General features: G+C 39.4%; 1 protein-coding gene across 1 annotated transcript in view; it reads left to right on the forward strand.

Annotated features, from left to right (window-relative positions):
• The window catches only part of LOC136874361 (trypsin-1-like), a 54,387-nt gene that overhangs the window by 22,457 nt on the left and 5,389 nt on the right, over positions 1 to 26,541 (forward strand). Inside the window, exons 4-5 of the mRNA XM_068227729.1 lie at positions 6,090 to 6,203; positions 12,519 to 12,662. Coding sequence (XP_068083830.1) covers positions 6,090 to 6,203; positions 12,519 to 12,662 — 258 coding nt within the window. The remainder of the gene's footprint in view (positions 1 to 6,089; positions 6,204 to 12,518; positions 12,663 to 26,541) is intronic.

Genomic DNA, 26,541 nt, shown 5'->3' on the forward strand with positions numbered 1-26,541 from the left:
CGACAGAAACATAAGAAAATGACGAATTGTCACCCACAGAAGTAATTAACTTACTAGTCTACTTCACTTCACTAGGCTATTTACAAAGCAGTTATGAAAATACAAACATTGCAATCGATCATGTCGCGAAAGATTAGATCGATCGAAGAATACAGACAATATCGATAGTGCCACGTTAATGTATCGTTTCTTAACGTCGATCTTGTTTGCCGGATTCAATATGATACTCAATGTATGTAAGCATGGATCATATTCAGTACGGTTAAATGTGTTCAAATCGATTTCAATATTTATGTAAACGTAGTCAATGTTAATTGTGGTTTTAATTTCGATCACCGGATCTTATTCCTGTGTCAGCCAGCATCTTAGAAACTAGAAATGTGACACCCTTTCACTGGTTTTCCGTTCAGAATGACAACAGCTTTGGTGATTTTCTATTTGTTGATTAACACGAACTTTGTTTTCCGAATGTTCATGTTAACGCCAAACTCATAGCTTACTTGGCAGTGACATGTAAATGGTAAATATGGTCAGATCTTAGGAAAGTAAGTTAGCAAGTATTTCGATTAGTTAGCAAATGATGGGGGATGTCTCACTTATAGTAAAGTCACAGATCCATACTGAGGTCTCGCAATAAGACCTATCTGTGTCGGTGCGATGTAAAGCCAATTGTAAAATAAATAAATAAATAAATAAATAAATAAATAAATAAATAAATAAATAAATAAATAAATAAATAAATAAATAAATAAATAAATAAATAAATAAATAATGAGATCAGAGTACGGTGTAAGAGAATATTTTAGCCGTATGAATGGGCGTGGAATATGTCACTTTATTCCTATTGTGATCTCTCCCTCGGTTTATTTTACTACAGCAATACAGCATATGAAATAAAGTCTTGCAACAATTAACTTTTGCCATCAGGGTTACCGCATCTATTTTTCCATGTGTGAAGGCTGTATAGTGTATACAGTTGTACTAGCAGCCCGGGAGATAGTGGGTTCGAATCCGACACCGGGTTTTACCGTCTCCCTATCTCATCATCATCATCATCATCATCATCATCATCAGCATCGTCATCATCATCATCGTCATCATCATCACCCCACACCCAGGCAAGCAGGTGTCATGTTCTCGGACACTCCCGGCACTCACAATGCTATTCAGTACGCTAAAATAAACAAATAAATAAAAATAAATAAATTTAGAAAATAAAAAATAAATAAATAAATAAATAAATAAATAAATAAATAAATAAATAAATAAATAAATAAATAAATAAATAAGTAAATAAAAAATACAGTTGTACTTCGTACACTATTCAATGGTGATAGCTATTTTGAGTGACGAAACCTTGAGATTATAAGACACCTGAGACGACATTATCTTCAATAGATCCCACCACTGACGTCAATAAGATATACTGCTGCTCCTGTATTTTCGGTCTCAGATCGGTAGAAAGAGGAGAATGTGAAAAATATCAGAAAAGTCCGGAAGTGCACACATGCTGAAAATATCGAGATATGTGATCTTTTTTTCTTTCTTTTTTTTCTTTTTGTTTTGCTATTTGCTTTACAGTACGTCTCACCGACACAGATACGTCTCATGGCGACGATGGGATAGGAAAGGGCTAGGAGTTGGAAGGAAGCGGCCGTGGTCTTAATTAAGGTACAGCCTCAGCATTTGCCTGATGTGAAAATGGGAAAACACGGAAAACCATCTTCAGGGCTACCGACAGTGAGATTCGAACCCACTATCTCCCGGATGCAAGCTCACAGCTGTGCGCTCCTAACCACACGGCCAATTCGCCCGGTGATGTGTGTTCTTAGCCTGGAATCCGTGGTATTTGATTTTTCAATGTAAGTAGGATTTTGTTATTTTGATGTACAAAATACGTCTTTCTGTGTAGAATTTCTAGCGTCCCATGGGAATGTACGATATGGTAAGTTGGGATTAATAATTTTGCAACTATAAGCGATATTTAAATGACTGAAGGAGAAGGATGAAAGTAGAATAGCTACATTTGTCTCGTAGAACACTACAGCTATCGTATTGGCTACCATTTGCCACTATAAACTCAATAACTTCGTGAACAGGGCAATTGAAATGTTAAACATTGTGATAAATTTACAAAATATCCAAATACCTTCGGTCTAAATGGACAAGAGACCATTGTAAACGTATTCTGGAGGATGGCGGGAAATCTGAAGAATCAAGTAAGCCCAAGATGTCAGCAGAACGTGCCGGAGAGCGGCAGGCGTCCTCACATTCTGACTTAGAGCCTAGCACTTCCACCGCACCCGTTTAGGTTGAGGACTGGGAATGGCTGTAGATAACGAAGAAGTCACTGGGGACCTCCTGAAGACGATCTGTGACTATAATGTTTGGTAAATACAAGACCCGTTATCATTAAACGAACGTAGATATCCCCCCAACAACATTCAATGAAATCATTATCCCTTCCGTAAACAACTTTAAAATTTAAGATTAATACTGGACAAAAACCTTGACTGGACAGAACACATAACAGCCGTATGCGAACGAGTATTTTTCTCCCTTCATTCAATTTAAAGAATGAAATATTGACTTCCCTTCAAGGTCAAAAAGCTGTTGGGTCAACAGCTAATAATGCCTCCGACTACTGTGACATCGTGTACGGCAGACTAGTAGTAAGTGGCGCCGTCTCTAATGGACATCACAGAGCTCAGAATGCTTGCGTCTGGTTTGTAATAAACATTCCAAAACTTCATCATATAACTCCTTCATTCATGACCTAAATTGGCTTAAACTAAATCAGTGTCGAAGCTATCATTCGTTGCTTCTACTCCACAAAATAATATACAGGGAGACACCCTCTTATCTAACACATTCTTTCCATTTGCTTTCACCCATTCATAACACCCCGACCAGAGCTGCAGCTAAACTAACCCTCAAAATACCAAATCACAGATCCACCCTCTACAATAATTCTTTTGTTGTCAGTACAATTTAAACATGGAATTCGTTGCCCATTGATCTAAGGGACACCCTATCAAAACCGGTATTCAAAAGGAAATGTTGGCAGCGATACTTGCACGGATCAAGCTGAGTGTGAATACATGAATTATGTTTTCCTATATTGTTATTTCACTCCGTGTGTCACTAAGTTTGACTGAATTTGTTTCTGTTGATGTATTAGGACAATTTTCTTTATTCTGTGTTATTTCGTATACGTTACCATTTTCTTTGTAAAGTTTAGTATTATAGTGTGTATGTGTGTGTGTAATATGTGTCAAACTATATATAGGTCTACATAATATGGCTTGGAGGAATAGCAGGCTTTATAGCCTAAGTCACGCCATGTAAATAAAGGCATAATAATAATAATAATAATAATAATAATAATAATAATAATAATAATAATAATAATAATAATAATAATGTCCGCCTCTGTGCTGTAGTGGTTAGTGTGATTAGCTGCCACCCCCGGAGGCCAAGGTTCGGTCCACTCAGCCTCGGAAGGTCAACTGAGTAGAGCGGGGTTCGATTCCCACCTCAGCCATCCTTGAAGTGGTTTCCCATGGTTTCCCACTTCTCCTCCAGGCAAATGCCAGGACGGTACCTAACTGAAGGTCACTGCAGCTTCCTTCCCTCTTCCTTCTCTATCCCTTCCAATCTTCCCATCCTCCACAAGGCCTCTGTCCAGCATAGCAGGTGAGACCACCTGGGCGAGGTGCTGGTCCTGCAACCCAGTTGTATTCCCCGACCCAATTTTTCACGCACCAGGACACTGCCCTTGAGGTGGTAGAGGTAGGATCCCTCGCTGAGTCCGAGGGAAAAGCCGACCCTGGAGGGCAAACAGATTAAGAAAATAATAATAATAATAATAATAATAATAATAATAATAATAATAATAATAATAATAATAATAATAATAATAATAATACCAGCAGCTCGTTGAGGATGTCCAGACTCTAGTACAGGAGTTTGATAGGATTTAGGAAGCTGCCATTAAAATCATATTCACTAAATATTGTAGTTACATCTAATTCAATCTACTTCATCCCTTTAGAAAGATGCATTTTGTGACATCAACCTTATAGTCTTGCCTCCGACATAGCCCGTCCGTTTTTTGTTGTTGTTCCCGTAATTCCTTTAAAAACTAAGTTCGAGCGTAATTTCACTCATTTGGTCCGAAGGTTTTACAATATAATAATTATACTCCTCAATATTTACCGAAGACCTCACAAGGTGAAAGAGATGTATGGGATCACGTGACCTCGACCAATTCCAATATTTCCCTTCATCTTTTAGTGTTCAACTTCTCTCAATCAAAAGTTTTTCTTTTTTTGCTTTACGTCGCACCGACACAGATAGGTCTTATGGCGCCGATGGGATTGGGAAGGCCTAGGAGTGGGAAGGAAGCGGTCATGGTACAGCGGTACAGCCCCAGCATCTGCCTGGTGTGAAAATGGGAAGCCACGGAAAACTATCTTCAGGGCTGGCGACAATTGGATTCCAACCCACTATTTTCCGGATTCAAGCACACAGCTGCGCGACTCTAACCGCTGGGCCAGCTTGCCCGGTCAAAAGTTTTCTCTTCCATGCTCTGTGATATTTCACTTGTCAGACTTGGTTTCTAATTGCTTCTCCTTTCAGAATAGGATATTCTCACTCTTCCAAATGTATGAACTCTTATGTCTTTTATAGATGTTAGGATAAGCAGATAGTTCCGTTATCTTCCATCTTAAAGTAACTATCACAACTTGCCTGATTGAGAGTGCAATAGAACCGGGAGAAATGTACACGTCCGCCTCTGTGGTGTAGTGGTTAGTGTGATTAGCTGCCACCCCCGGAGGCCCGGGTTCCATTCCCAGCTCTGCCACGAAATTTGAAAAGTGGTACGCGGGTTGGAACGGGGTTTACTTAGAATCACTAGGTCAACCGAGTAGAGGAGGGTTCTATTCTCTCCTCAGCCATCCTCGAAGTGGTTTTCCGTGGTTTCCCACTTCTCATCCAGGCAAATGCCGGGATGGTACTTAACTTAAGACCACGGCCGCTTCCTTCCCCCTTCCTTGTCTATCCCTTCCAATCTTCCCATCCTCCGACTAGGCCCCTGTTCAGCATAGCAGGTGAGATCGCCTGGGCGAGGTACTGGTAATTCTCCCCAGTTGAATCCCCCGACCCAAAGTCTCACACTCCAGGACACTGCCCTTGAGGCGGTACAGGTGGGATCCATCGCTGAGTCCGAGGGATAAACCAACCCTGGAGGGTAAACAGCTTAAGAAGAAGAAGAAATGCACACACGTAGAGTTACCGACATCTGCATTGCCCTGGGAATGAACCACTGGACTTTGGCACATCAATTCGGATTCCGAATTCTTTCAGTGTGTTCTGATATGAGATATGAGGATGAATAGTGGAGGGTGGTAATTTTTGTCAGCAGTATGTGAGGCTTCTGATTCTGATGAACTCGATGTTTTTCTGCTTAAAACTCTAATAATAATAATAATAATAATAATAATAATAATAATAATAATAATAATAATAATAATAATAATAATAATAATAGTTAATAAATAAATAATAATAATTTAATGGGCGAGTTGGCCGTGCGATTAGGGGCGCGCAGCTGTGAGCTTGCATCCGGGAGATTGTGTGTTCGAATCCCACTGTCGGTATTCATGAAGATGGTTTTCCATGGTTTGCCATTTTCACACCAAGCAAATGTTGGGGCTGTACCTTAATTAAGGCCACGGCCGCTTCCTTCCCACTCCTATCCCTTTCCTATCCCATCGTCGCCATAAGACCAATCTGTGTCGGTGCGATGTAAAGCAAATTCTAAGTATATATTTTAATTTGTGCACTCGTGAAGAGAGGCAGATTACTTGCATGTCTTCTAACATTTCAATAGGTAAAACATAGTTTTCTTTAACGATACTAGGACGTTGCTATTGGAAATAGAGGTTCACTTCTGGCGATGTTTCAATATGGTTCTGCAAATTTAAACTGGCCGTAATATTTCGTTCTTTATTATTTTGTAATGTGATTGAGATGAATAATCCTTGTTCTATTTTCACACCTTTCTCTTATTGTCTTACCTTCAGGTATCTACAGAATTCAAGTTCTCCAACAGTATGAAACCTGTGGGTCTGCCATCTTCAAGAGAAGACGTTGCGATCGGGAGTAGTGCTGTAGTGTCTGGCTGGGGCTACACTCGGGTAAGCAACTCTAAATAGACTCCGATATTAGCAGGTTGGCAAAACTGTATTTAAGTAATAGAGCACTTTAACGATTTGTTTGTTTATTATATTGGTGATTGGAATGTACCGTGTTAAAACTTATCTTCTTCTTCTTCTTCTTCTTCGTCTTCTTCTTCTTCTCACAGAAGTTTGGCAACCATTCCCGAGTAGTTGTCCCTTTCTTTCACTTCCAGCGCCATGGTTGCTGTATAGTGGACGTCTAAACTCTGGGGAGGTTCCACACCCAAGATAATCTCCTCAGCCAAGTCCATGTGGGTGGGGGCTGCAGAAAATCATCCACGATGTCCCCTAACTGTCGTAAGAGGCGACTAAAAGAACCCTCAGGGGCTCTTAACTTGTGGAGCGTGGTTTGGCGATCACGAGGCCCTTAGATGAATCGTGACATTGCTTCCAATTACTTGTGCCAGGCTCCTCAATTTCGTCTGTCCTATCCGACCTCCCTTGATCAACTCTTGTTCTTTCCCGACCCCAACGCTATTACAGCATTCGAGGGAGAGGGAGTTTTTTTATTTTCATGCCCTTCTAGGCCCTTGTCTTTCTTTGGCTTATATCTTCATTTCTAGAAATTAAGAACGGAATAGAAAATGCAAGATCAACATTCAGGAAGATGAAGACATTGTTATGTGATGATGCATTAAATTTAAAACTTCGGCAGCGTATGGTGAAATGTTATATTTGGTCTACTCTCCCTTATGGGGTAGAAGCTTGGACTTTAAAAGAGGCCAGCATCAAAAGACTGGAAGCCTTAGAACGTTTTCTTCATAGAAGAATGCTTAGAGTCCCGTGGAATGACCATGCCACCAATGGACAAGTATTAAATAGAGCAAAATGCAAAAAAGAACTGGTAACCACCATCAAATGCAGAAAAATTGCATACCCAGGGCATGTTTTGCGTGGTGAAAGATATGCAATTTTACATCTAATTTTGAAAGGCAAAATTGAAGGGCGCCGAGCAGTAGGCAGAAGGAGAAGAACATGCCTTAAGAATATTAAAGACTGGATGGGCATAAAAAGCACTGAAGAACTGTACCGTGTTGCTGAAGACAAAGAAGCACTCTCCACATTGATCGCCAACGTCCGGGAGACTGAACAGGGCACATAGAAGAAGAAGAAGAAGAAGAAGAAGAAGAAGAAGAAGAAGAAGAAGAAGAAGAAGAAGAAGAAGAAGAAGATTGCCTAGTGTACTTCCTCTTAAACCAATAATCACCACCACCATAACCTGGCGTTACAATTTATCAGTTCCCTTGTTCAGTGCAGAGCACAGTCAGTCGAACTAAAGTAAGATCGCGAATATATTTCTAGAGGTAGGATGGAGAAATCCAGAGTAAAACTACAGTCAGTCTACTTGCTATGGACACCTGGATTTGAACCTAGGTTCAGTGAATGGCCAGGAGTGTCCGAGGACATGTTCGGCTCGCCAGGTGCAGGTCTTTTGATTTGACGCCAGTAGGCGACCGGCGCGTCGTGATGAGTATGACATGATGATGAAGACAACACATACACCCAGCCCCCGTGCCAGCGAAATTCACCAATGATGGTTGAAATTCCCGACCCTGCCGGGGATTGAACCCGGGACCCCTGTGACCAAAGGCCAGCACGCTAACCAATTAGCCATGGAGTCGGACACTACCAACTAAAGAAACATGCTATAAAAATCGATAGCATAATACAACAATCCACCTTTCGGTAGTTCGTTGCAAATGACTTATTACTAGTTACTAGTACTGCCGCAGTACGAAACGTATATTACTACTTTACAAGCGATTTAGGGAACCTCCGTGGCTCAGGCGGCAGTGCGTCGGCCTCTCACCGCTGGGTTCCGTGGTTCAAATTTCGGTCGCTCCGTTTGAGATTTGTGCTGGACAAAGCGGAGGCGGGAGAGATTTTTGTCCGGGTACTCCGGTTTTCTCTGTCATCTTTCATTCCAGCAACACTCTCCATTCCCATTTCATAACATTTATCAGTCATTAATAAATCACTTTGCGAGTGGCGACCGCATCGTAATAATAGACTATGTATTTTTCATTCATTCCTTTCCTGGCCCGGTCAATGACTGGAAAAGCAGGTTGTAGGTTTTTTATAACCGATTTCAAACCGAATGAAAACTACGCTTCACAATCGGTAGTCTACCGATAGTTTAAAATATTCGATATTCCCATCACTACACGTAAGACTGAAAAGTCGTGTCCACTGTAATTCGAAGCTACTCTGTTTGGTCATCATCATCATCATCATCTGTTTACCCTTCCAGGTTCGGTTTTTCCCTCGGACTTAGCGAGGGATCCCACCTCTACCGCCTCAAGGTCAGTGTCCTGGAGCTTCAGACTCTTGGTCGGGGGATACAACTGGGGAGTATGACCAGTACCTCGCCCAGGCGGCCTCACCTGCTATGCTGAACAGGGGCCTTGTGGAGGGATGGGAAGATTGGAAGGGATAGGCAAGGAAGAGGGAAGGAAGCGGCCGTGGCCTTAAGTTAGGTACCATCCGGCATTCGCCTGGAGGAGAAGTGGGAAACCACGGAAAACCACTTCCAGGATGGCTGAGGTGGGAACCGAACCCACCTCTACTCAGTTGACCTCCCGAGGCTGAGTGGACCCCGTTCCAGCCCTCGTACCACTTTTCAAATTTCGTGGCAGAGCGGGGAATCGAACCCGGGCCTCCGGGGGTGGCAGCTAATCACGCTAACCACTACACCACAGGGGCGGATACTCTGTTTGGTCCCAAGCTAATCCGTTCGGTTGAATGCCACTACTTCTTTTAGTTCTCTCATGGACAAGGATTTAACTGAAAGCTTGACAATTTTGATCTACTTATTCCAGTAGCTCATATCACACAGTTATAGATTATCCGACACAGTAGGTGCACGATGTTGATGGCCAAAACTCTCCTCATCTTGAGAAGTATAATGAACACAAACAGATCAGTGAGAAATGCATAGAATAATTCGCGACATTCGAATATTCCCTCCATACAATGCAACTTGGCAGACAAGTGTCCTCTTACGGTCGTCTTGCGAACTACTCGTAGAGAGCTGAGTGTGTCAGATAATATCTCGTAGATGGCACTCCAAGTCTCATTGTCCTGTACGGCGGCGTTCTCTAGCGTCATTGATCCCAACAAACATATCATCATACACCCCGCAAACTTTAAAAGTTCGTTGGAGATTCTGATAGCCTCTTTTCAACCATAGCAATGTCCGAATCAATGGCTAAATGGTTAGCGTGCTGGCCTTTGGTCCAAGAGGCCCCGGATTCGATTTCCGGCCGGGCCGGGGATTTTAACCTTAAATGCTTAGTTACAATGGTTCGGGTCTGGGTGTGCAATCCATCTTTAGCAATAAAATTCATCGTAGGTGGGGCCCCATTCTTACAGACGTGCAGGTCACCTATCAGGCGTATCGGGCGAATTGGCCATGCGGTTAGGGACGCGCGGCTGTGAGCTTGCATCTGGGAGATAGTGGGTTTGAATCCCACTGTCGGCAGTCCTGAAGATGGTTTTCAGTGGTTTCCCATTTTCACACCAGGCAAATGATGGGGCTTACGTTAATTAAGGCCATGGCCGCTTCCTTCCAACTCCTAGACCTTTCCTATCCCATCGTCTCTATAACACCTATCTGTGTCGGTGGGACCTAAAGCCACTAGCAAAGAAAAAAGATAGCCTATCAGGCGTGAACTCGGAAGACCTCTATCAGGCCTTTTCGGAGGCCACACGACATTAATAAATCATAGCAAAGGTCGTTCACAAACTACGATTGATTTTTTACAGATTTACCTTACAGTCGTCGGTACAAAGAATTATCAGATTAGTGTCGTCAATGCTGAAAGGACGATCAATGAATCAACACAAACTACTATCATATTTATTCCCATAAGAAATAATAATTAAAACCGTGGGTTACACAACTTAGGATGAGCATACGGCCTGCCAAGACAACTGCCAGATGGCCTACAAATCGAATAATAATAATAATAATAATAATAATAATAATAATAATAATAATAATAATAATAATAATAATAATAATAATAATAATAATAATAATAATAATAATAATAATAATGTCCGCCTCTGTGGTGTAGTGGTTATTGTGATTAGCTGCCACCCCGGAGGTCCGGGTTCGATTCCCGGCTCTGCCACGAAATTTGAAAAGTGGTATGAGGGCTGAAACGGGGTCCACTCAGCCTCGGGAGGTCAACTGAGTAGAGGTGGGTTAGATTCCCACCTCAGCCATCCTGGAAGTGGTTTTCCGTGGTTTCCCACTTCTCCTCCAGGCAAATGCCGGGATGGTACCTAACTTAAGGCCACGGCCGCTTCCTTCCCTCTTCCTTGTCTATTCCTTCCAATCTTCCCATCCCCCACCAAGGCCCCTGTTCAGCATAGCAGGTGAGGCCGCCTGGGCGAGGTACTGGTCATTCTCCCCAGTTGTATCTCACGACCCGATGTCTGAAGCTCCAGGACACTGCCCTTGAGGCGGTAGAGGTGGGATCCCTCGCTAAGTCCGAGCGAAAAGCCAACCTTGGACGATAAACAGATTAAGATAGATAGAAGATAATAATAATAATAAATTTCTTTCTTTCTTTCTTTCTTTCTTTCTTTCTTTCTTTCTTTCTTTCTTATTCCAAGTACCTCGCCCAGGTGGCCTCACCTGCTATACTGAACAGGGACCTTGTAGGGGGATGGAAAAATCGGAAGGGATAGACAAGGGAGAGGCAAGGAAGCGGCCGTGGCCTTAAGTTTGGTACCATCCTTGCATTTGTCTGGATGAGAAGTGGGGACCTACGGAAAATCACTTCGAGGATGGCTGAGGTGGGAATCGAACCCCGCCTCTACTCAGTAGACCACCCGAAGCTGAATGAACCCTGTTACAGCCCTCTTACCATTTTTTAACTTTCGTGGCAGAGCCGGGAATGGAACCCGGGCCTCCGGGGTTGGCTGCTAATCACACTAACAACTACACCACAGAGACAGACCGAATAATAATAATAATAATAATAATAATAATAATAATAATAATAATAATAATACCGAGCTCGATAGCTGCAGTCGCTTAAGTGCGGCCAGTGTCCAGTATTCGGGAGATAGTAGGTTCGAACCCCACTGTCGGCAGCCCTGAAAATGGTTTTCCGTGGTTTCCCATTTTCACACCAGGCAAATGCTGGGGCTGTACCTTAATTAAGGCCACGGCCACTTCCTTCCCACTCCTAGCTCTTTCCTGTCCCATCGTCGCCATAAGACCTATTTGTGTCGGTGCGACGTAAAGCAACTAGCAAAATAATAATAATAATAATAATAATAATAATAATAATAATAATAATAATAATAATAATAATAATAATAATGTGGAAAATCGTTGGCCCAGTATGCATAGAAGGAGTGAGGACGAAAAGGAGGTCTCCTGAATTATACCAGCATTCTGACAAAATAACAAACACTATTAGAAAAAGAAGACTGAAATTTCATGGTGTATTCAAAGAATAGACGAAGAAAGACTTTCTAAAAATATGATTAATTAGGCTCCTCACTGAAACACAAGAATAATGGAAAAAGACCTTCAAGAAAACAGCATAACAGGTGAAATTATATGGTACAGGCCTAGCTTTAGAAGTTACTCTTTCAAGTTACTCTTCTTATATTAGATGCATATCAATTCAGTAGAATCGGAATAGGTATCAGAATATTCGAGTGTGGTTGTAGAAAGAGCTGTGTGCGTCAACATGGCGAAGATGACACAAATCATCTCGCTGAAAGAAACGTATTTCTTGATTTAAACACTAAAAAAATTGTGATCGAAAGAAGTTAATTACATTTTTCTTAGTTGTGGTTGAGGTGCATCCCATGTATGGCAGACACTGCGATGAAAGTGGCCATAGGTGAGATGCCAAACTATATCCGGTGCCTGTTTCACCTTTTGAAAATTTCTTGTTTTCTCAATATCACTGTGAAAGGCACAAGGCATAGGGATTTTATATATATAAGCTGACAGTTAACAAATAAAATAATAATCACTATATGTTAAACGATTTTTCATGTTCAGTTAAATATATCTGAAAAATATTTTCAATTGGGCTTCATTAATTCTGAGGAATTTAGTACTAATAACATTCTTAAAACCCATGCGATATTGAAAACCAATGAAAAAAGTAATAGCATTGATTAAATAGATTAACTAGTACTTTAGTTTGGTACCGCAACTCGCAAAGAGTCGAACACGTAGCACTTTGAGCGCTAAAGATAACATAAATTAATTTTGCTATACTGCTCTGACTGTTTCAGGAAGGAGGGCGTGTGTCAACTGACCTCCGTCAAGTGGTAGTGCCAATTGTCTCCAATGACGACTGCAATGTAGCATATTACGGAGGTATCGTCAACAGTATGTTGTGTGCTGGCTTCAAGAGCGGCGGCAAAGACGCCTGTCAGGTAAACAATTTTTAATGGATATATTCATATTTAGGAACTTGATCTAGTTCATATTTTTTTTTTTTTAACTCTGCACAACTTTTACCACACAGTTTTTTCATACAGCTGATATTAACGAAGAAATATGGCATGTCTTGTTTTAGCCACCTAACTATTTCTACCCCTGAGCATACTAATAAAGTAATATATATAACCTTGAGTAGAACCCGGCTATACCTGAACTTACAAACCGAGATAACACTTTTCCCGTGATGTGACAAACAAACAGAAATGCAGACTGACGTAAATTGAACTGAACCTATTTTCGACCCTTTATATATCTAATTCGAGATAAATACGAATTATGAGATGATACTTTGAAGTATAAAGACAAAACTATTATTTTATATTTATTATCGTATGTCTCTATGTGCCGGGAGTGTTCTTGGGCGTGATCGGTTTGCTTGGTGCAGGTCTGTATATTTGACTCCCATGGGTGACCTGCGCGTCTGGATGTGGTATGGGAAGATAAGGAGGCAGTGAGAGGGTGAAACCCGGTAATGGCACGTAACCTACTCCTGTCTAATAACACCGAGGGGTCTGCTCAGTTACTATCATCAGAGGGTATAGAAACGGGGATTGTAAACTAAGCTAAGTATTCCAATAACCTAGGACTATACCTTGGCTCATGGCTCACGAAGAGTCTACGGGCTACCAAGACCACTGCCATGAGACCTATCTGTGTCGGTGCGACGTAAAGCCACTAGCAAAAAGACTTGTGTTCTATTGGAGATTATATATTAACTCGTCTTAAACAATGATAATGCTACCCACAGAAGATTCTTCTTCACAGCATTCTTTCGGAAAATGTCTATATACCGTTTCTTTCTGGTTCGTCTAGGCCTAATCTTCACGAATGTTTTTGTTCTCACATACAGCGATATTATTTGTTGTGAATTTCAGGGAATTATGTGGACCTAAAATCACGTCGTCAGATGAATCGTAACACATGACCATCTACAGTATATTCATTTTGTCGAAGTTGATACCTGCTACCTTCTGCAAGTGCTTAGATGTTTCTGCCTTTAGCCTTAATGAGATCGAAAACCTCTGTCAGAATTCTAGGTTTACGCTTAAAAATACTTGGCCCAATTTTGAAAGGTTAAGCGACAAGTTAGAGGAAATCTCTGTTTTCGCAAATAAATGTATGCCTACGGAGAGAGAGAGAGAGAGAGAGAGAGAGAGAGAGAGAGAGAGAGAGAGAGCTCTTAAGGTAAGGTTATTTGCAATGTTTTTGAGGACCTTCTTCACTCTCTTGTTTTTGCTCAGAAGGGATCGTATTTGGCCCTGGGGTAAACACTGAGACCAGAACGCTTCAGTTCACTATGTGCTTCTTTGTTTTGAATTGTGTAGAGATTGTTTCGTAAAAGGTACAGCATGTTTAGTTTTCAGTCTTCAGTCCGTGTATTACTGTTTTCAGGCGATTTGAATGAAATGAAATGAAATGAAATGAAGCATGGCTTAAAGTGCAGGGAGTGTCCCAGGACAAGTTGGGCTCGCCAGGTGCAGGTCGTTTCTGATTTGCCTCCCGTAGGTGACCTGCGCGTCGTGATGAAGATGAAATGATGATGAAGACGACATATACACTCAGCCCCCACGCCAATGGAATTAACCATTGATGGTTAAAATTTACGACCCTGCTGGGAATCGAACCAGGGACAGCTGTGACCAAGGCTAGCACGTTAACCGTTTAGCCATGGAGCCGGACTCAGCCGATTGATTTCTTCTTTGATATTATCAACTACCTCTAGAATCGTATCCGTACTTGTTGACTGGTGAACATCTCTCGAACCTGATGTAATAATTTCTGTGTACAAGTAGAAAATCATAAAGAGAAGGAAATATAGTAACAGGAATAGCCTATTCACAATAATTTCAGACTTTTCCATTCAGAATATCAGTATAGTAATTATTTTAATACCACTAAGGATGCAAATGTAGTCAGTTAGATGATCGTTATCATTAATTGTACATGTAACATCGAAGTCAATTCCATGCCAGTTGGGAACATCTTGGGAGAGTACAGCATCTGCCTTCAATGTCCTTTTTGTTAATGGCAAGCCCGAAAGTTCGTGGTTTAAGTCTCGTTCATAGTTACGAGGGATAAAATGAAATGAAATGAAATTTCGTACGGCTTTTAGTGCCGGGATATCCCAGGACGGGTTCGGCTCGCCAGGTGCCGGTCTTTCTATCTGACACCAGTAGGTGACCTGCGTGTCGTGATGAGGATGAAATGATGATGAAGACAACACATACACCCAGCCCCCGTGCCATTTGAATTAACCAATTAAGGTTAAAATCCCCGACCCGGCCGGGAATCGAACCCGGGACCCTCTGAACCGAAGGGCAATACGCTGACCGTTCAGCCAACGAGGTTACGAGGGATGAAATGTACGGAACAAATTCTAGAAGCGTTGGAGTTCATTTTATCAGCTGTTTGACACCACAACATTCGCTTAGCCCATGTATTTATGTATATATATATTTTGGAAAGCCATGATGCATTCTATTCTCAATTTTAAAGGCCATACTTTTACACTCTTCAACAGCGCCGTTATTCCTGCTTTTTTAATTTTACTACCTCTTTGCACGAAATAACAGCACGTATTCCGAACTTCACTCACACATTGTACTAAATCACTTAATAAACCCGCAATAAACAGTTTAACAGTTGACCGGAGACCGCTTACTAGCGTTACCGCTTGGAATACGCTGTAGAAGTGTCCTCACAGTGACGTCACAAGCTACGAGAGCAGTTAGCGCGTAAAAGCGATACTTGGCGCCCCCTGAGGTCGTGTTAGGCTTCGATCACATTGGAGGCACGCTTGTGCAAGTAATTTGGTGGCGCGCGCCTGCGCAAGCTGGCGTGAACAGCATTGTGCTCACACTAAATGCAAGCAGGTGCAAGCAAATACAGTATTTGGTGCAAGTTAATTATTATGTCAGTCGAAATGGAAATGTCAGACGATGAGGACATTGTTTTGGAAAATGGTGTTTTAAAGTTTTTATTTTTGGATGAGCAGGAAATCAGGGAAGAGTGGGTGAACGAGTAGTTTTTGGACAGAGAGGAAGATGGAGAGTATGCACGAATATTCAACGATTTGCTTAGATAGCCTGATAAGTTTTTTGAATACTTCAGAATGATTCCAGACACTTTCTACTATATGCTGGACAAAATCACACCTAGAATAAAAAGACAATCTAATTTCCGAAAGTGTGTATCACCTGAAGAGAAGTCTCGATGGTCAGAAATCAACTGAGATCACGCACGCTTGCAACTACAGAACAAATATTTTTGTTTCGAAGTGGAGTCGGAACAAGCTTGCGCAAGCGTGCACTTGCTTATGGCGGGCAGTGTGAGCGGCGATGGACAAGTCACCACTTGTTTCTGTCGTTGTCCTGCAGATTTTGTTTATATGTGCACGCTTGCGCAGGCGCGCGCCACTAAATTACTTGCACAAGCGTGCCTCCAATGTGATCGAAGCCTTACGTATATGTTGAAGATAAGCTATATTAAGTACAGAGCCTCCCGATTTTGGGTCGGTTGTTCTACCAATTGAGCTATGGTGACCTACGGCATACTTGTTCTGTTGGAAAGGATCTAAGCTACAGGCAAAATACAATACAATACAGTTTTTGTAGTTGGTCTTGCTACAGGTCTGGTACTACTGCCATCACACTATAGAGTGCGTGCAAGTCGCCCGTGTGTGCCAAGTCAATGAATATTGAATTTTCACGACCGCATTGTAATCGAAATCGACTTTCAATCTATAGGAAAGACGGACTCCAATCCTCAGACCTTAATGCTACTCTCGATCGTTCAAAGATGGCGAAATGAGTAGCCGGAATTGTTGGAAATGTGTGTTTGTTTTGGTTTGTTGTTATCGTATGTAGTCGGTGTCGTTTTATTAAAGTTGACGATAAATGTTAGTTTCTTTGTAGAATATAAGTATGCGAGTGTATTTATATGAGTCATTGGACACATAGGATCTGTAATTATACACAGTAATGTGAGAATGTGCTTGTTTTGATTGTGCTTTTACCCATTAAAGAACATAAGTGTTATAAGTGGACCAGGTTTTAGTCTAACTATGGAAATGCCTCTCATACAACTATTCTTAAGTTTTCTACGGAATAGAACATTAAGAGAGAAATGGATTAGGAATATATATCGTGATTATTTTGAAGTCCATGAGAAACCTGTAGCGTGCATACATCATTTTGAGAATAAGTCCGAGGTTAGGGAAGCCATTTCTCTACTTGCAAACTATTCGTGTTCCTCGAAAAATATTAATTTAGATAGACTATAACTGATATAGTGTTATTCCGTCAGTGTCTATGTGCTTCAAAATGTCGAGTGATTTAGATGTAAGTGTACTGTATTTTACAATAATATGTGCTTTGCCTGCGGAAATGTTTGGCTGTATCTTGGAGTATAATAAAACTTATAAGTGTGACAGATGGAGCAATCTGTATACTGTTACACACAAAATACAGTGACTTGGGGGATTAGCTGGGTTTGTAACGTAGGATTTTGCACTCATGTTCTTTAATGGGTAAAAACTTATTATATCTTTAGTGTCTGAACGTTTCATTACTAAGGCTAGTGTCATTGTGTGAAGTGCTGTTGTGCCATATGTCAACATGAACATTACCTGGGCCGTTCAATGGGTTAACATAATCATTTCGGGTGTACTTAGGCTGAGTGACTCAGACGGTTAAGGCGCTTGCCTTCTGACCCCAAGTTGGCAGATTTAATCCAGGCTCAGTCCGGTGGTATGTGAAGGTGCTCAAATACGTCAGCATTGTGTCGGTAGATTTACTAGCACGTAAAAGAACTACTGCAGGACTAAATTTCGGCACTTCAACGTCTCCGAAAACCGTAACAAATATAGTTAGTGGGGCGTAAAGCCAATAACATTATTATTTCGGGTGCACTTCCCTTTCATTGGGTGCTGAATTTAAGAAATTGTCCACCACTTTAAAACTAAGGTAACAAATTATGTTTCACAGTTCTCATGAGGGCGAATAAATCGAGGAATTCCGCATCTTAATTTATTTTGAAACATTCAAAATTATGTTAGAAATATCATTTTAACAGTTTTATCATGTATTTTCATCTATCCAGCGAAGTGAAATCTAAGAGAAAACGTTATTTGACGAATTGAATTTTCTAAATAATCACCTTGTTGGGTTCTTTTCTAGTAGAATGTATGTGATTGTAGTTGTTTACGGTATATGTGGTGCGTACTTGTTGGCGAAGCGTTTTCATACGTGTAAAAGTGATTTTCCCTATGGTGTTACATTTATCATGTTAAATCACCGCCGTTTATCTATCTATATATATAAAATAGCTTGTCCTGACTGACTGACTGACTGACTGACTGATTCATCATCGCCGAGCCAAAACTACTGGACATAATGAAATGAAATTTTGGGGATACATTCATATTAAGATGTAGGTGCTCGCTAAGAGAGGATTTTTGGATATTCCGTCGCTAAGGGGGTGAAAAGGGGGGTGAAATTTGAAAATGAGTGAATCTATATCTCAAAACTTTAAAAGTTTACAAATGTAAAAATTGGTATTTAGAATCTTCTTTAAAAATAAGGAAATACGTATTTTTTTGTTTTCAGAAAATCCCAATAGGAGGGGTGAAAAAGGGAGAAAATGTGGGAAAATGGGTTGAATGCCTTTAATCAGGATACCGGTACTTATATCTCAGAAACTGAAGGTATTACAGACCTGAAAATTGGTACTTTTGATCTCTTTTAAAAATAAAGAAACACGTATTTTTTGTTTTTGGAAAATCCAATTAATGGGAGTGTGAAAAGGGGGGGTGAATTTTTAAAATGAGTGTATCTATATCTCAAAACTTTGAAAGTTTACAGATGTAAAAATTGGTATTAAGAATCTTCATTAAAAATAAAGAAACACGTATTTTTTTGTTTTCAGAAAATCCCAATAGGAAAGGTGGAAAGGGGTGAAAAATGGGTTGAATGCTTTTAATGAGGATACTTATATCTCAGAAACTGAATATATTACAGACCTGAAAATTGGTGTTTTGGATCTCCTTTAAAAGTAAAGAAACACGTATTTTTTTGTTTTTGGAAAATCCAATTAATGGGGGGGTGAGAGGGGGTGAATATTTAAAATGAGTGTATCTATATCGCAAAACTTTTAAAGTTTATAGATGTAAAAAATTAGTATTTAGAATCTCCTTTAAAAATAAAGAAACACGTATATTTTTGTTTTCGGAAAATCCCAATAGGAAGGGTGGAAAAGGGTGAATAATGGGTTGAATATCATTATTTTAATTAAGCTACGGATATCTCAAAAATGAAGATGTTACAGACGTGAAATTTGATATTTGGATTGTGCTTTAAAGTAAAGAAACACGTATTCTCGAAAAATCCAATGAAGGGGGGGGGGGGGGGGTGAAAGAATTGAAAAATTAATTGACTTAATTGTATGAGAATACTTACGCCTAATAAATACTAAAGTTGTTACAGACGTGAAAATTGGTATTTGGATCTCCTTTAGAAACAAAGAAAACGCGTTTTGGGGGAGGGGTATTATCTTGGTGGGCGGGTTTGAAAGGGAGTTGAATTCCTTTCATGAGGTCACACAAATCAAAAACTGAGGAAGTTAGAGTCATGATAATTGGTATTTAGAAGATGGTTTACTATTAAAGAAACAAGGTTTTTGCCGGAAAATTCAATTCGGGGGGGGGGGGGGGAGTGTGAAAGGAAGTGAAAAAGTGAATTATTTTTATGGGGATACTTATATCTCAAAACTGAAGGTAATAGACGTGAACATTGGTGTTTGGAATCTCCATTAAACATAAAGAAACATGCCTTTCTGTTATTTTTGTGTGGGGGGGGGTAAATAAACTTAACGGCGGTGGGGTGTAAAAGGAGGTGAGAATAGTTGATTTTACTGTTCATAATGTACTTATAAGGAGCCTCCGTTGCTCGCCTGCCTCTCACAGCTGGGTTATGTGGTTCAAATCCCGGTCACTCCATGAGACATTCGTGCTGGACAAAACGGAGGCGGGACAGGGTTTTCTCCGGATACTCCGGTTTTCCCCGTCATCATTCATTCCAGCAACACTGTCCAATATTTCATTTCATTTAATTTGTCATTCATTATCCATTGCCCCAGAGGAGTGCGACGGGCTTCGGCAGCCGGCACAATTCCTATTGCCGCCGCCAGATGGGGGCTTTATTCATTCTATTCCTGACCCTGTCGAATGACTGGAAACAGGCTGTAGATTTCCGATGTACTTACTCTGATCATAAACCGATCATTTTTTATCTTTCCTGGGTTCGTTTTCAAGAGCCATCTTTTTCTTCGGAGAACGTTCTTAGAATACAGTACATTCTCCTGGCATATAAATAAAAATTTAAACACCTTTGAAATAAACGATAGTAATGAGATTGACCGTCCAATTGTTCACCTCTATAATAAGGTCAACAATGCACGGAATATGTCATTCGTATCTCCAGAAATCCTGCACGCATGGCTACGCGCGACAATGGTGCTGGTCACATTGTTAACAATGACAGTGGCAGCAGATGTAATTTACCGCCAAGTAGCGGTCTTGCATCTTGCTGTGGGGTCCAGAACATCTATAATAATAATAATAATAATAATAATAATAATAATAATAATAATAATAATAATAATGTTCTGGACCGTCGTCAAATGTGCAGACCGCGCTGGAAACGGGTCCTGGGCGGGTAATGATTAAAAATGCTGTCCAGCCACGGGTTCAGTACCGCCAAGGCACCCAAGAGGACACCACTCCGGATCTCCTCAAGGATTTGATCAATATTAAAAATTCTTATAGGAAAAGATGGCAAAGATTTAGGGACCCAACTGAGCGGGTGGAATACCTGGACCTAGCCCGAGAAGTACGAAACCGATTGCTGGAAAGAAAGATTGAACAATGGGAGGAAACTTGCCGTAATCTATTAGAAAACGAGTCAGATCGCGAATTTAGGCGGATTCTCTCAGATAAGCAGTCAGATCGCGAATTTCGGCGGATTATATATAAAACAATAAGCATTCAATTGTAAATTTCAGTATAATACCGTAGCGAAGCACGGGTATCTTGCTAGTCTATATATGTAAAGTAGCTTGTCCTGACTGACTGACTGACTGACTGACTGATTCATCATCGCCGAGCCAAAACTACTGGACATAAAGAAATGAAATTTTGGAGATATATTCATATTAAGATGTAGGTGCTCGCTAAGAGAGGATTTTTGGATATTCCGTCGCTAAGGGGGTGAAAAGGGGGGTGAAATTTTAAAATGAGTGTGTCTATATCTCAAAACTTTAAAAGTTTACAGATGTGAAAATTGGTATTTAGAATCTTCTTTAAAAATAAGGAAACACGTATTTTTTTGTTTTGAGACAATCCCAATAGGAGGGGCACAAAAGGGTGAAAAAGGTGTTGAATGCCTTTAATCGGGATACCGGTACTTATATCTCAGAAACTGAAGATATTACAGACATGAAAATTGGTACTTTTGATCTCTTTTAAAAATAAAGAAACACGTATTTTTTTGTTTGGTGGAAATCCAATTAATGGGAGGGTGAAAAGGGGGTGAATTTTTAAAATGGGTGCATCTATATCTCAAAACTCTTAAAGTTTACAGATGTAAAAATTGGTACTTAGAATCTTCATCAAAAACAAAGAAACACGTATTTTTTTGTTTTCGGAAAATCCCAATAGGAGGGGTGAAAAGGGGTGAAAACGTGGTTGAATGACTTTCATGAGGATACTTATATCTCAGAAACTGAAGATATTACAGACCTGAAAATTGGTGTTTAGGATCTGCTTTAAAAATAAAGAAATACATATTTTTTGTTTTTGGAAAATCCAATTAATGGGGGGTGTGAAAAGGGGGTGAATTTTTAAAATGAGTCTATCTATATCTCAAAACTTTTAAAGTTTAATGATGTAAAAATTGGCATTTAGAATCTCCTTTAAAAAAAAACGTTTTCTTTTGTTTTCGGAAAATCCCAATTGGAAGGGTGGAAAATTGTGAAAAAGCGGTTGAATGCCTTTAATGAGGCTACTTATATTTCAGAACCTGAAGATGTTACAGACCTGAAAATTGGTATTTGGGATTTACTTTAAAAATAAAGAAACAGGTATTTTTTTGATTTTGGAAAATCCAAATAATGGAGGGTGAAAAGGGGGTGAATTTTTAAAATGAGTGTGTCTACATCTTAAAAATTTAAAAGTTTACAGATGTAAAAAAATGGTATTTAGAATCTTCTTTAAAAATACAACAACACGTATTTTTTGCTTTCTTTAAATCCCAATAGGAGGGGTGTAAATGGGTGAATAATGGGATGAATGCCTTTAATGAGGATACATATATCTCAGAAACTGAAAATATTACGGAACTGAAAATTTGTATATGGGAGCTCCTTTAAAAATAAGGAAACACGTATTTTTTTGTTTTTGGAAAATCCAATTAATGGAGTGACAAACTGGGGTGAATTTTTTGAAAGACTATATCTACAGAATATCTGAGAAACGTAAAATGTTATAGACGTAAAAAGTGGGTATTTGGAATCTCCTGTAAATGTAAAGAAAGATAGGTGATTTGTTTTCGGAAACTCCACGTAAGGGGAAATAAAAAGGGGTGAAATTTTAAAAAGCGAATTTCTACAGTATATCTCAAAAACTTAACATGTTACAGAAGTGAAAAATGGTATTTTTATCTCTATTAAAAATAAAGAAACGTATATTTTCAGCTTTCGGAAATACCACTTGGGTGGAAGGGGGGGGGGGTAAAAGTGACTGAAAATGGTGTTGAATTCTTTTAATTAAGCTACTGATATCTCAAAAATGAAGATATTACAGACCTGAAATCTGCTTTGGAATCTGCTTTAAAAGTAAAGAAACACGTATTCCCGGAAAATCCAATGAAAGGGGGGTGAAAGAATTGAAAAATTAATTGAATTAATTGTATGAGAATACATACAACTAATAGAAACTAAAGTTGTTACGGACGTGAAAATTGGTATTTGAATCTCCTTAAACAAAGAAAAACGCGTTTGGGGGGCGGGAGTGAAAAGGAGTTGAATTCCTTTCATGAAGACACATAAATCAAAAACTGAAGAAGTTAGAGTCGTGATAATTACTATTTAGAAGATCCTTTACTATTAAGGAAACAAGTGTATTTTGCCGGAAAATTCACTTACGGGGTGGGGGGGAGGGGAGTGTGAAAGGAAGTGAAAATAAAGTGAATTACGTTTATGGGGATACTTATATCTCAAAACTGAATGTAACAGATGTGAACATTGGTGTTTGGAATATCTTTTAAACATAAAGAAACACGTCTTCTATTTTTTTTTTTGGGGGGGGGGGGTGTAAATAAACTTAACGGCGGTGGGGTGTAAAAGGAGGTGAGATCAATTGATTTTACTGTTCATAATGTACTTAAGGAGCCTCCGTTGCTCAGGCGGCAGCGCGCCGGCTTCTCGCATCTGGGTTCCGTGGTTCAAATCCCGGTCACTCCATGTGACATTCGTGCTGGACAAAACGGAGGCGGGACAGGTTTTTCTCCGGATACTTCGATTTTCTCTCTCATCATTCATTCCAGCAACACTGTCCAATATTTCATTTCATTTGTCATTCAACGATCATTGCCCCAGAGGTGTGCTTCAGCCGCCGGCACAATTCCTATTGTCGCTGCTAGATGGGGATTTATTCATTCCATTCCTGACCCTGTCGAATGACTGGAAACAGGCTATATAGTTTCGATGTACTTATTCTGATCATAAACCGATCATTTTTAATCTTTCCTGGGCTGGTTTTCAACAGCCATCTTTTCCTTCGGAGAACGTTCTTAGATTACAGTAGATCCTCCTGGCATGTAAATAAAAATTTAAACACATTTGAAATAAACGATAGGAATGAGATGGACCGTCAAATTGTTCACCTCTATAATAAGGTCAACAATGCACGGAAGTATGTCATTGGTATCGCCAGAAATCCCGCACACTTGCCTACGCGCGACGATGGTGCTGGTCACATTGTAACAATGACACTGGCAGCAGATGTAATTTACCGCCAAGTAGCGATCTTGCAGCTTGCTGTGGGGTTCAGAACATCTTTTAATAATAATAATAATAATAATAATAATAATAATAATAATAATAATAATAATAATAATAATAATAATAATAATAATAATAATAATAATAATAATAATGTTCTGGACCGTTGTCAAATGTGCGGACCCCCCTGGAAAATGGTCCTGGACGGGTAATGACTAAGAATGCAGCCCGGCCGCGGGTTCAGTACCGCCAAGGCACCTAAGACGACACCACGCCGGATCTCCTGAAGGATTTGATCCATATTAAAAACGCTTATAAGAAAAGATGGCAAAGATTTAGGGACCCAACTGACGGGGTGGAATATCTGGACCTAGCCCGGGAAGTACGAAATCGATTGCTGGAAAGAAAGATTGAAAAATGTGAGAAAACGAGTCAGATCGCGAATTTTGGCGGATTCTCGCAGAAAACGAGTCAGATCGCGAATTTCGGCGGATTATATATCTAAAACAATTAGCATTCAATTATAAATTTCAGTATAATACCGTAGCGAAGCACGGGTATCTTGCTAGTATATATATAAAATAGCTTGTCCTGACTGACTGACTGACTGACTGATTCATCATCGCCGAGCCAAAACTACTGGACATAAAGAAATGAAATTTTGGGGATATATTCACATTATGATGTAGGTGCTCGCTAAGAAAGGATTTTTGGATATTCCTTCGGTAAGGGGGTGAAAAGGGGGGGGGGTGAAATTTTAAATGAGTGTATCTATATCTCAAAACTTTAAACGTTTATACATGTGAAAATTGGTATTTAGAATCTTCTTTAAAAATAAGAAAACACGTATTTCTTTTGTTTTCAGAAAATCCCAATAGGAGGGGTGAAAAAGGGTGAAAATGGGGGAAAATAGGTTGAATGCCTTTAATCAGGATACCGGTACTTATATATCAGAAACTGAAGATATTACAGACCTCAAAATTGGTACTTTTGATCTCTTTTAAAAATAAAGAAACACGTATTTTTTTGTTTTTGGAAAATCCAATTAATGGGAGGGTGAAAAGGGGGTGAATTTTTAAAATGAGTGAATCTATATCTCGAAACTTTTAAAGTTTGCTGATGTAAAAATTGGTATTTAGAAACTTCATTAAAAATAAAGAAACACGTATTTTTTTGTTTTCGGAAAATCGCAATAGAAGGAGTGAAAAGGGGTTAAAAAGGGGTTGAATGCCTTTAATGAGGCTACTTATATCTCAGAAACTGAAGATATTACAGACCTGAAAATTGGTGTTTGGGATCTCCTTTAAAAATAAAGGAGCACTAATTTTTTTTTTCGGGAAAACCCAATTAGGGGGAGGTGAAAAGGGGGGTAATATTTTAAAATGAGTGTATCTATATCTCAAAACTTTTAAAGGTTATAGATGTAAACATTGGTATTTAGAATCTCCTTTAAGAATAAAGAAACACGTATTTTTTTGTTTTCGGAAAATCTCAATAGGAGGAGTGAAAAGGGGTGAAAAATGGGTTGAATGCCTTTAATGAGGCACTTATATTTCAGAACCTGAAGATATTACAGACCTGAAAATTGGTGTTTGGGATCTCCTTTCAAAATAAAGAAACACGTATTTTTTTGTTTGTGGAAAATCCAATTAATGGGGGGTGAAAAGGGGGTGATTTTTTAAAATGAGTGCATCTATATCTCAAAACTTTTAAAGTTTATAGATGTAAAAATTGGTATTTAGAATCCTTTAAAAATAAAGAAACACGTATTCTTTTGTTTTCGGAAAATCCCAATAGGAAGGGTGTAAAAGGGTGAAAAATGGGTTGAATGCCTTTAATGAGGCTACTTATATTTCAGAACCTGAAGATATTACAGACCTGAAAATTGGTATTTTGGATCTACTTTAAAAGTAAAGAAACACGTATTTTTTTCGTTTTTGGAAAATCCAAGTATTGGGGGGTGAAAAGGGGGGGCTGAATTTTTTAAAATGAGTGCGTCTACATCTAAAAACTTTAAAATTTACACATGTAAAAATTGGTAGTTAGAATCTCCTCTAAAAGTAAAGGAACACGTATTTTTTTTCCTGTAAATCCTAATAGGAGTGGTGTAAAAGGGGTGAAAAATGGGTTGAATGCCTTTAATGGGGATACATATATCTCAGAAACCAAAGATATTACAGAACTGAAAATTTTTATATGGGATCTCCTTTAAAAGTAAAGAAACACGTAATTCTTAGTTTTTGGGAAATCCAATTAATGGCGGTTAAACAGGAGTGACAAATTGGGGTGAATTTTTTGAAAGACTGTATCTACAGAATATCTTGGAAACGTAAAATGTTACAGACGTAAAAAGTGAGTGTTTGGAATCTCCTGTAAATGTAAATAAACATAGGTGATTTGTTTTTGGAAACTCCACTTAAGGGGAACTCAAAAGGGGTGAAATTTTAAAATGAGAATTTTTACAGTATATCTTAAAAAAACTTAACATGTTACAGAAGTGAAGTTATTTTTTATCTCTATTAAACATAAAGAAACGTGTGTTTTTAGTTTTCGGAAATACCACTTGGGTGGAGGGGGTGGTAAAAGTGACTGAAAATGGTGTTGAATTCTTTTAATTAGGCTACTGATATCACAAAAATGAAGACGTTACAGACGTGAAATTTGATATTTGCAATCTGCTTTAAAAGTAAAGAAACACGTATTCTCGGAAAATCCAATGAAGGGGGGGGGGGGGGAAGAATTGAAAAATTAATTGGC

Source organism: Anabrus simplex, chromosome 5 (assembly GCF_040414725.1).
Source record: "Anabrus simplex isolate iqAnaSimp1 chromosome 5, ASM4041472v1, whole genome shotgun sequence".
NCBI lineage: Eukaryota > Metazoa > Arthropoda > Insecta > Orthoptera > Tettigoniidae > Anabrus > Anabrus simplex.